The sequence below is a fragment of the Marmota flaviventris genome, chromosome 5 (assembly GCF_047511675.1).
Source record: "Marmota flaviventris isolate mMarFla1 chromosome 5, mMarFla1.hap1, whole genome shotgun sequence".
Taxonomy (NCBI): domain Eukaryota; kingdom Metazoa; phylum Chordata; class Mammalia; order Rodentia; family Sciuridae; genus Marmota; species Marmota flaviventris.
In genome coordinates this window covers 82,542,418-82,555,305 of record NC_092502.1, presented here as the reverse complement: position 1 = coordinate 82,555,305, position 12,888 = coordinate 82,542,418, and the positions used below count along the sequence as shown (strand labels likewise).

The following is a 12,888-nucleotide window of genomic DNA, read 5'->3' as shown; positions in this document are numbered from 1 at the left end:
AGGTTTATTCTGGAATGCAGGACTGCCTCGATAATCCAAAATTTCACACACACATACACACACAAAAAAAAATGTACTCCATTACCTCCGAAGATAAAAAAGTAATAATCATGTGCTCATATCAGTTGATGCCAAAGAATTTGTAAAATTCAACAATGATTTGTGATTAACAATTCTCTGGGGAAAAATAATAGAATGTAATTATATCAGCTTGATAAAATTCATTTATTAAAAGAAGTGCAGCAAAAGTGAAAAGTTTTTCCCCCTAAGATAAAGAACAAGGTAAGAATGTCCAATTTTGCAACCCTTATTCAAAATAATACTGGAAGTTCTATTGTGTTTAATGAAGAAAAAAAATAAAATTAATGGTATACAGAATGTAAAGGAAGAAATAAAATTTCCAGTTTGCAGAAAACATGATATGCTCAATATTATTTTAAAATTTGCCTGGAAATAAAAAAAATTAAGTAGTGAAATAACTTTGAAAAACATGAATAAATTTAGAAGAACAAATTCATTTTGAGAATTATTATATGGCCACGTCAATAAAGACTGTGATACTGGTGGAACACAGATCAACAGAACGGCATATAGAGATCCTAGAAATAGATTCATAGAAATAGGCCCAACTGATTTTTTGTAAAACTACAAAATCACCCTCAGGTTTATACAAAATTACATACAAGAGGAAGTGAGGGGAAAGGGAAAAATAATACAAGGGGGAGAAATGAATGACAGTAGAGGGGGTAGAGAGAGAAGGGGGAGGGGAGAGGAGGGGAGGGGGGATAGTAGAGGATAGGAAAGGCAGCAGAATACAACAGACACTAGTATGGCAATATGTAAATCAATGGATGTGTAACTGATGTGATTCTGCAATCTGTATACGGGGTAAAAATGGGAGCTCATAACCCACTTGAATCAAAGTGTGAAATATGATATATCAAGAACTATGTAATGTTTTGAACAACCAACAATAAAAATTTTTAAAAAAACTACAAAATCAATTCAACATTAGAAGAATTTCATATTTTAAATATGGTACTGGAGCAATTGAGACACCTATAGGCCAAAAAAATGAAACTTGATCTAAACCTCACATCTTCTATACAAATTAGCTCAAAATGTTTCATAGAATTAACATAAAAGTAAAATAGACTAGGAAAAAAAAATTTTAAAGCAGTAGGACATAATCTTTGGAATCTAGGGCTAGGCAAATGGCTCTTGGGCTTGACAACAAAGCATAACCCATAAAAGGAAAAATAGATAAAGAGGATGTATTCAGAATTAAAACTCTGCTCTGTGAAAGACCCTTTTATGGGAATTAAATGACAGGCCATAAAATTGATGAAAATATTTGCAAAGATCTAGTACTTAGAATACATACATAACACTCAAAACTAAACAGGAAAAAAAGAAGAAGAAAAATCTTGTTAGAAAATGGAAAAAAAATATGAACAGATATTTCACCAAGAAGCATATACAGATGGCAAATTCACACAGGCAAAAAATGCTCAGTATCCTTAGCCACTAGGAAAATGTAAATTAAAACACAAGAGATTTCAGTATACACCTATCAAAACAGCTAAAATAAAAACAAAATAATGACAACACCAAAAAAGGGCGGCAAGGATGCAGATAAACCTGACCACTCACACATGTTGCTGAGAGAAACATAAAATGGTACAGCCATTCTGGAAATCAGTTTGGCAATTTTCCAAAAAACTAAGCACATAACTATCATACAACCCAGCAATTTTACTTCTGGTTTTCTATTCCAGAAAAATGAAAACTATGTTCATACAAAAGTTTGTACACAAATGTCCATGACTTTATTTGTAATAACTAAAATCTGGAAACGGTTCAGATAACAAGTGGTTAGACAAAGCATGGAATATCCATGCCCTATAACACTAATCAAAAATAGAAAAGAATGAACACTTGATAAACACAGCAACCCAATAAATATTCAGAGAATTATTCTGAACAGAAAAGTCAAACTCTAAAAGGCTGCATACTGTTCAATTACAAAATGGAAAAAAAAAATCTTTAAACATAAAATGTTTAATCAAGTATGTATCATGTTTATCACATACTATTAATAAAAAGTGTTAAATGTAAATATTCAAGAATACTTAAAAAGCAAAACAAAATGCTTATAGGAATAAAAATGCTAACAATTTGCTAAATATTATATTAACCTAATCCCCAAGTAGTTTTTCCTGAGAAAAGAATAACAATGTATAGATTTTTTCTCTTTCTACTTCTTAATATTATTCAAATTATCATCAATGACCCATAGAACATCTTTAACCACAAATACAGAATGTACTTAAAAAAAGTAGATTCAACTAAATAAAGTATCTAAAAATGAAATAATATAAAAGCATGAAGAACCTTATCTCCATCTTAATACAAAATGATGTCTAACATACTAGAAACAAAAAAGTAGATTTCCATAGGTTCTAACTTGCTTCCTTAAAAACAAATTTTAAATGTATGTGTAAATGTGATGTAAAGATATTTTAATATGCATAAATATTAAACTGTGTGGATGTGAGGGTATGCATGTTTGTTAATTATTATGCAATTAAATTTCATTGTGACTATTAGCGAAAATACATGTATACATGTATGCATTTTAAAAAGGAACAGTGTTAACAGTGGGTAATCCAGGTTGTATTATCTGAGAAACACTTATTCCCTTTCTTACTATATTTTTGTTTGTGTTTTTCTATTTTCTGAGTTTTTTTTTTTCTTTCTTTCTTTTTTTTTTTTTTTGTACCAGGGATTGAACTCAGGGGCACTTAAGCGCTGAGCCACATCCCCAGCCCTTTTTGTATTTTATTTAGAGACAGATGTCACTGAGTTGCTTAGGGCCTCCCTAAAATTGCTGAGCCTGGCTTTAAAGTAGCCATCATCCTGCCTCAGCCTCCTGAGCTGCTGGGATTACAGGCATGCGCCACCAAGCCCAGCTATCTTCTGAGTATTTTACAAGGTATGTATCATGATTAAAATAAAAAATAAAAATAAAATTTAAAAAAGATATTTATAGCTTCGTATCTCATAAGAATAAAATCCTGGAAATAAATATAATTAAAATCCTTTCTCCTGGCTTACTTTGAAAGTGTTTGGCTAGACTTTGAAAATATATCAAGACCAAGTGGCACCTACAAAAAAACAAATATACTCTATGGAAAGATTTGCTTATTTATATTACTTTGAAACTACCACTGATAGTTACTGAAAAGGAAACAAAAAAATGTAATTATCAGGATCATCATTATTATTCATTGCTACAATTTACTGAGAACTTTCCAGACAATGGGCATGTCCTTAACAAAACATATGTCTAATTTCTATAAGGCAGGATCACATAGTTCTATCACACAAACTCATTTCTACCTGACCCTAATATAAGTGCTATATTGTTTATTTTCATTAAATATAATGTGTAATACTAGCATTAAAATAAAATAGAAAAAATACATTAAAACTTGCAATGGCTAATTTGTGTATTTTTTAAGAACAATGACTAAGAAAATAGAATTTCCTTATTTTTTTTTTTTTGCCACAAACCACATTTTTACCAATCTTTCTGAGGAAGCTACAAAAAAAAAAAAAATGCTTCATCATTCTCCTATACATTTTTTCTAACTGACACAACTATGCCTATGGCCCATTTAAATATTCTGTCAGAAAGTTTTAGTTTATATGTGAAGATAATTATGGGCCATCAAAAATCCCACATTTTTGCATTACCTTATAAGCACCTTTAGAGAAATCAATTTTTTAGCAAGTAATTATGACAAAAACCAAAAGCAGAAAATCAAAGTGCTTTGCTCTTTCAAAATATGCTTCTAATTTTAGGTTTTTTTACACATTGCAAATTTTTCAGATCCCAAATCTCACCAATAATGGTCATTTTTAGCCACTAATTCTTGCCTCTTTGATCACTAAACACAAATTGTAATTCAATGGTGAGAGAGAGAGACAGACAGACAGTCAGAGAGAGAAAACAAAGAAATGTCCCATTATTCTTTGGCCAAGTTTTAGAAAATGTGGGCCGCTATCAAAACTGTCTTTCCCTGACATTGTATTCTTCTTGTATATTCTTATATACAAGAATATATATTTGTATTAAGTATATTCTTGTCTTCTGTGGAAGAGCAAGTCATTAAGCTCCTAATATGTCTCCATCGAAGGGATCCATTCATTTATTTTATATTTGATAACTCAACAAACATTTTCTTTTTTGGGGGGCGGGGGGGGGGGTTACCAGAGATTGAACTCAAGGAACTAGACCACTTGGCCACATCCCAGACCATTTTTGTATTTTATTTTTATTTTTATTTAGAGACAGGGTCTCACTGAGATCCTCCTGCCTCAGCCTCCCGAGTCACTGGGAGGTATGCACCACCACACCCATCTCAACAAACATTTCTTGAACACCTACTCTACCTCACATGCTGTTCTAGATGCTGGCTGTGAAGAAGATTCTAAATTCAACAGGGCAACTTTCACAAACACATACTTGACCTAAAACAGCATAGAGCAGATTTTCCCAAAGCATGTTCACTGAAACACCTGGAAGAGGAAAGTTAACAATGAGGGATAGAAAGCAGGACACAGGGGGCAATCATTGTAATAGAGTCCCTTGCTCAGTAAGTTCTGAACTCTACATAGCAAACTGCATTATACAGTGATGCAGCAAAGACACCTGAATAACTTTCTTTTCTTCCCAAACTCTTCAACCATGGAACATATTTTCAACACACATTTAATATTTCTAGAAACTACTGTGCACATCATAGCTTGGGAAACACTGGAACTTTTTTCTCTTGTTGAAGGCCATGCATTTTTTAAACCTCTACCTGCCAGCAAATTATAGTTTATGAGCAGAAGTAGTTCTGAGTTTATATTAACATCTCAATGACATGTCAGACTTATTTTTCTCTGCAGGCTTCTTCTCCTTCAGAAGTTTGGTCATTTGAATTTCAACAAAACTGGCAATGTTAGAGCACCTAGTATTTCATGATGGTTATGAAACTCCTATTTTAAAGGAAGATATAAAGCAATAATCTTGAGATGAAAAGAAACCTTTCTCTCTGTGTCTACAATTGAAAGTGTCATAAAATATTCAGACCTAAATTGGAATGTATTTCCCACATTGAACTAAGATAAACTGGGTATTTTTTTTTTTAAGATCAAGTCCTGAGTCTTACTATAGACTTACTGAATCAGGATCTCCAAAAGGCAGCATTAAGCATGCATAGAAATCATCTAGGGTAATTCAGATCATCTGAGAAGTTAGGGGAAGACTGGAGATGCTCTTCTATGAAAAATCATGGTAGCTGCATCCTGAACATCAACTATCTCTAAAAAAGTTACTTTAATCCTTTTATTTTATGTATTAAAGTTAAATTTGAATGATTTGTTTTATTAAGAAATCACTTCTCCTTTTTCCTTTATTCATTTTCATTATAATACAATTGAAATATAAGAAAAATAAAAGTGATTTCCATAAAGGAAGAAATAGTAAAAGAGGGAAGAATACTCCAAGACCAACCAAAATTAAAGCATCCTGTATTGAATTAGTGGTTGAGAAATTCTAAGGTTCTTTGCTCTAGGTCTTCTCCAATCTGGGCAGGCATTCCGTATTTAAATATAAACAAATAGGAAAAAAAAAAAAAAAAAAAAAAAAAACTTTTGAGAATACAAGACAAAAGAGAAAGTATGTAGAAATTAAGTTCAATTCTGAGTCTCACTTGAATAAAAATTTTTCTAGCACAACTTTTGAAGTAGTTATTCAGCATAACCAAAGTCCTTTATACAGAACTCTCTCAAAAAATGCCAGTTATAACGATTTAGCATTTTACTTCTGTAACAAATTGAAACTTTTATCATTGAAGCTTACATTTTGCAGGGAGAGAAGGGAGGGGATGGAAAATAGAAACAATACAACTTAGGAAAAAAAAATGATCAAGAAGAAGTACTTTGTTGGGTTTAGTAATCACTTTTCACCAATTCCTTGCTATTGAAAAATGACCTCCCTCCCTGAGTTGCAAAGAGACAAAAAAGATTATTTTTCTTAGCATTATAAAAACACTGATCCAAAAGGAATTAAAGTGTACTTCGATGAAAAAAAATGTTATGTAACAAAGATTTATTTATTGCATGTTAAATATGTAAAAATTATAATACTGTTATTTTAAAAGTGAATGTCAATACCCATTGGAAGTAAAAAGATTTTTTTAAAAAAGCATCAAATATGACATGTGAAAATGTTTTGACACTACTTATTTTCAGGTTAACATGTACAAAAGTTAGCCCTAGAAATATTTGTTCCTTTTAATTTTAATACTTCCTCTTTTTGTATCCAATAACAACCAAAACTTCCCTTTGATAAATTTTATCATCTCGACTCAAAGTTAGACAATTATCTCTAACCCTTATGTCTCCATAAAAGCTTCCCTTAAAAAACTTTCCCCCAAACCCACTTTATTTTTTTACAAAACAATAAAACATTGAAGCTGTTTTCAAATACACCTTTCTACCTTTTGCTAACTCTTAACCTCCTTTTGTTATTTTCACACCTGTAGAAATTATACATGCTTATCAAATTTCATACTTTGTTTTCTTCCTCTAACTACAGTGCATTACTTTAATCTCCTCTTATAGAGATCATCTTGTCCAAAGCGAACCCTGACTTTTATTTCCCTCAAGTTCAAAAAAACATTAGCTACAAAAAAATGCACACAAGCATATGTTAATTTCCTCAGGGTTTGTTTCTAATTAAACTACATATATGATTTCAATTGAAAAATTTATTTCTTAATAGTATGCTCTTTTTTATATTATAGGTAATTATGTTTTGTTATGCTACTTAAAAAGGTTGTACATTCCCTTCCTTCTAATTCATTTACAGGAAGCTTTCAATTCACTTGTTTTCCTCTTCACACTTAAGTACCCAGTTTTCTACTCTACTCTCCTTACAGTTACAAAAATAATTCAGATTTTTGGTTACAGCTTCCCATAGTTGCGAAAGTATATTAATTTACTTGAGAAGACAAGTTATGATGCTTTAAAAAAATGTAGACCATCATACTTGAATTTAGACACTAAATTATTTAAATTCATGAAAATATTGAGTTCATTCAATATAGCTAATAACCAACAATAGTAATAAGTACAAAAATTTGAAAAATATTAAACAAAACATAATTAGAGTGCTTGTCTAGTATGTGCAAGCCTCTGGGTTCCATCTACAGTGCTGGAGAGAAAAACGAAAAACAAAAAACATAAGTACTAGAATTAGTTTTATCTGGTATTAACCAGGCATAAAATCACTATGAAGTAACTTTTTCATGAAAGTCCTAAAATATGTCCTACATTTCTACATTGTAAAAAAAAAGAGATTTATTATTTTTAATATTCCTTCCATTTCTAAATATCTGGGTTCTTTTAGATGTGCAATGTAATCTTAGTCCTGAATTCTATATCTACTATAGTGTAAACACCTACACCTACACCTACAAACACACACATACACACCCACCATGATAATATTTGTGTTAAGGAGAAACTTCAAGAAAAAAAATTAAAGTGGGTGCAGTGGTGCAAGCCTGTAATCCCAGCACCTGGGGAGGCTGAGACAGGAGGATCGAAAATTCAAAGCCACCCTCAGCAACAGCAAGGCACTAGGCAACTCATTGAGACCCTGTGTCTAAATAAAATACAAAATGGGGCTGGAGATGTGACTTAGTGGTTGAGTGCCTCTGAGTTCAATCCCTCTCTGATACCAGAAAAAAAAAAAAAATAGCAGATAGGCATATTCATATATTGATAGTTGAAAAAAGGAACTGACATCCCTTCCCAAACATCATCTATCAAAAATTAGAATGAAGAAGCCCTTCAGATTCAATGTTTGCACTTCTAGGAACTAAGCCTAATGAATAACTTGCATATTTAGATTAATATGTTGAGAAAATGTATTACAACACTGGATATATAATATACAGTTCATACTTAACAAGTCCAGACCCAAATTCTTTTTATTTTGTTTTTGTGCAATGCTAGGGATTGAACAGAGGGCCTTGTGCATGCAAGGCAAGCACTCTACCAACTGAGCTATATCCCCAGTTGGCCAAACCCAGATTCTTTATTTCCACTCCCCACTCTGTTGTCCCTAGTCTTCAACATTCTGCTATTTTGTCCCAGTTGGTCACGCCAAATATAAAGGAGTCAGTATTCATTCCTCCTTCATAATAAATCCTTTTCCTCTAAAATATACTGTCAGTCATCCAGTAGATCTCTACCACTACCACCCCTGGCCCCCACTGTTTCTGTCACCAGAACTGCAGAAAAAACTCTCAAAGTGATTTCAAAGAAGATCAATGTGCTTCCCTGTGTAAACCTCACCATTTCAAGAAAAATTTAAACGCCACCCTGGTATCTATCTGCCTCTTCAAGTTCATCTCATGCTACATTCTTCCCTGCTGCTCTCAGGTCAGCCCAAACTGACAATTCCTAAAATCAGCCAGTCTTAGAGCTTTTCTCCAATATGGAAAGCATTTTTCAAGCTGGCCCTCCTTATCCAGTTATTATTACAATAGCCTTCTCTGCCCACCCATTTACCTGTTTGTACACTATGACTTCATACCGTGTGTCCTCTCTGTCTCTAACTTCAGTCTCCAGTTACCTTGCTTATTCATTGTATATTTCTTCCCACTAGTACATAAAATCCAGATGGCATGGAACTGTTTTACTGCTGTTATCTCAGCACCATGTACAGCCCATACCAACAAATGTGTTGTATGATGGCAGAACAACATAAGGCCAACCTGAGTTTTTCTATTTCAATGATCTATTAAATCTGACCTACTATGATAATGAAAAATGCCGACGTGGTCAACAAGAATTTGGTGAAAACCTGATTAGTACACAATAATGTACTAAAAATTTATGATCTGGCTTCAGTAATCTTCTTAGCTTCATCTCCCAACCCCACCCCACCCCCACCCCACACCTTAACTTGTTGCCATTTCCCTTCAGGAAACATAAATTGTCCAGATTGGCTGTAATTCCAGTGTGTGTGGCAAGAGACAATACTGAGACTGCTGAAGACAGATCAAGCTTTCTATGGGAAGAAGTTTTTATGTTTAGTTTAGAAAATCAGAGACTTGTGCAAAGTTTATTTTAAGAACTAGAAGGGAGCTGATTAACTAGAAGAGTAAAGACCTAGAGGCAACACAGAGGTAACCACCTAAATGCCATAAACACAAAAACACTTTGCTATCATGCAATCAGTACCATGTGTTCCTGTGTGGCAGATCAAGCTTTAGATATCTCCTTACCATTGAGATTTTGAAAGGTGTTATACTACAGCCCATGCTACAATGCGGGCCTAGTTCCTGAAACTGCCCCCAGTGAAATTATGTCAAATTTGCCTAATGAAATTTGGTCCCATCTTAGATAATGACTAGAATCTTTTTCCACTGATAACACATTCTCCTTATCTTTCTTATTCATTTTAAAACACTCCCTATTCATCTGCTTGTATATTCTATTTTTACTTTAAAATGAAGTCTACTTACCTATTAAGTGCACTTTTTAAATCATAGCATATTTTATACTTTGTTATTGAGAACATGTTGCTATTTGTTATCATAATTGGGAAATGTGTCTTGGGAGCAATTAACATTTTTAATTTTTTAATTCTAACAAGCAAATATAAATATTTTAACTTTCAAAAATAACACCTATAGTTCAGCAGTTTCCAATTCTCCTTGTATTCTGAGACTTGTCCTCACTTACCTAATCCCTGAAGGTCTCTAAATTTGTAACCATCTGATTTTATTCCTCATAATTTTAATGTTTGCTATTAAATGTCCCAGAAAGGACATAAAAATGCTAACTTGAACTTTCATTAGCACATTCCTCCAGTTCTACCATAATTGTTTTTCCATTAAAAAAAATGATTCTTTGGGAAAAAAAATTGAAATAATTAAATTTCCTTTCTGTGCCTGTGAAGAATGTATATCACCTAACTGAAGCAACCCTGTAGGTTGCCCGGAAGTTATGTCTCTAAACTGGAGAACAAAGAGCTAGTTTCAGTTCTTAGGAAAAGTCCTGCTCTTGTTAATGTTACCTCTCTTTGTCTCAAATCAGGAATCAACATGTTCCAGGCACAGAGCTGTAAGCACTGCATATAACAGCAGAGAAGGAAAAACTAGAGATTACAGAACCCCAGTGAGATCACAACACCTGCAGACAAACAGAACACTTGTTTTGAGGAGGATTGCATGTATATAGGTAATGAGAATCAAAGGATTAAAAACTCAGAGAACTACTGAAATGACAAGTAATGTACAGTCTGTCTCTGTAATTTTCTACCTTATACAAATTCACATGATGAAGTATGCAGTAAGCTCTGGAAAAGATTTAACCTTTTCCCCTCCGTAGAAGTAAATTACAAGAGTCAATGATCTGGTGTTGTACTACTTTCTGAAATCAAAACAAACAAAAACACAACAGAAACTTACCTTCATAAATGGACCCCAGTTGATATCGACCACTAAAAAACTGTGGCAAGGAAAATACAAGTGCCCCCAGTCCTATCATAAAGGATGCAAATGCAAGCCATCTGGGCTTGTGTCCTCTTTCACCAAAGAATGATACAAATAATGACAATAAACAGAAGGCAATATCGTAGCTTGATGATATCAGGCCAGTCAGGGAACTCTTCATCTCATAGCGCTTCTCAATAGTGGATATGCTGATATTTACTAGGCCATTTACAACAACACCTAAAAAAGAGAAAAGGAAATTTAAATGGATTACGCTAAGTTTACTACATAGGATATGATTATTAACACAATCTACTAAAAAGTTTGGCTTTTTTGTTGTTTTTAAAAGTGTCAATTTTAAAGTTCTCAAAGTTTCAAAGATAGGCAACCTGAACATACTTCCTCGAAAATCAGTTTGCCTTTTAAATTGTATACTTGCGAATTTTCAGGTGCCCAACAAAACTGATGCTTGCCACATACTAAACTGCAGTTAATTGGCCTTAATTCATTTTCCTTTAAGTGATAAATAAAAGTCAGACTGATAGAGTCCCATGAAGTCGGTTTGCCAGTTGTCAAGTGTTCTGTACTTAAAAAGACCTAAGAGTACAGAGTGTACAAGTGACCCTAAAGGCCTTAAAGTAATGCTCAATTGCTTCCTGAGACCTAACATACTTATCTATCACAACAGCTCACCTTGAGTTTTAAGAAGAGGAAATTAAGCTCTCAAACCTCTTTTTATTTTTTTCTAAAACTTATATGGATATTGAATATATCATTTAAAAGGTTATAGCGAAAAAAAAAATGAGTTGAGTTTTATTTCAACCACTAGCATTCTAAATCATATGCAATGTAGAAAAAGAAAAAAAGAATTTCCTCTGCTTATTATAAATATAATGAAGGACTACAAGATAAACAAAGATTGGAAAACCCAACTTTGACTGATTTAAGTGTCCTGCCCAGGTATAGATGAAATTTACAAGAGTTTAAACATTAGCATAAATTGAAAATTAAAAGCGCCTGTTCAAATTTTAACTAGTTATGTATTTTAGTTAAGTATCAAGAACTGTTTTCATTATTAATTAATACAATGAGTTTACACATGGCAAAATCTTTAACATCTCTTTAAATGTTGCTGTATCAAGACTTTAATTAAAAATTATTTCAAGAAAATTGAAATTGCAGCTTTCAAATGTGTTAATATGGTTTTTACTCTTATGCCAGTTTAATAAGACTTTAACAATTTCTGAGATTTCAAGATAAAATATCTGAAGTACCTAGGAAAGGACAATTTGGAAAGCAGTATGGAGATTCCTGGGAAAGCTGGGAATGGATCCACCATTTGACCCAGCTATCGCCCTTCTTGGACTATTCCCTGAGGATCTTAAAAGAGCTTACTATAGGGATACTGCCACATCAATGATCATAGTGGCACAATTCACAATAGCTAGACTGTGGAACCAACCTAGATGCCCTTCAATAGATGAATGGATAAAAAAAAAAAAAAATGTGGCATCTATACACAATGGAGTATTACGCAGCACTAAAAAATGACAAAATCATAGAATTTGCAGGGAAATGGATGGCATTAGAGCAGATTATGTTAAGGGAAGCTAGCCAATCCTTAAAAAACAAATGCCAAATGTCTTCTTTGATATGAAGAGAGCAACTAAGAACAGAACAGGGAGGAAGAGCATGAGGAAAAGATTAACATTAAACAGAGATGAGTGGGGGGAGAGAAAGGGAGAGAGAAGGGAAAGCATATGGAAATGGTAGGAGACCCTCAATGTTACACAAAATTACATATAAGAGGTTGTGAGGGGAAAGGGGGGGGGACAAGGGAGAGAACTGAACAACAGCAGATGAGGTAGAGAGGGAAGATGGGAAGGGAGGGGAGGGGGGGATAGTAGGGGATAGGAAAGGTAGCAGAATACAACAGTCACTAATATGCCATTATGTAAAAATGTGAGTGTGTAACTGATGTGATTCTGCAATTTGTATTTGGGGTAAAAATGGGAGTTCATAACCCAATTGAGTCAAATGTATGAAAGATGATATGTCATGAGCTTTGCAATGTTTTGAACAACCAATAAAAAAAAAAAAAAGAAAATATCTGATAATTTGAAAATCCCCCCACCTAAAAATCAACTTCCCACACCTCTCATACTGATTAAATATCTGTCATTAGAAATCATTAGGGAACAACTTCTCTTTGAAAATAAATTGGAATTTCCTCTGGAAGGACTACACTTTAATCCTATGAATCCCTAAGTGAACTCTATGCTATACAAATTCCAAGAACACTGCTTTTAAAAACACTTCCATG

General features: G+C 33.2%; 1 protein-coding gene across 1 annotated transcript in view; it reads right to left on the bottom strand.

Annotated features, from left to right (window-relative positions):
- Positions 1-12,888, bottom strand: part of Slco4c1 (solute carrier organic anion transporter family member 4C1) — a 55,917-nt gene that overhangs the window by 41,237 nt on the left and 1,792 nt on the right. The window contains exon 2 of the mRNA XM_027927859.2: positions 10,542-10,805. Within this exon, the coding sequence (XP_027783660.1) occupies positions 10,542-10,805 (264 nt within the window). The remainder of the gene's footprint in view (positions 1-10,541; positions 10,806-12,888) is intronic.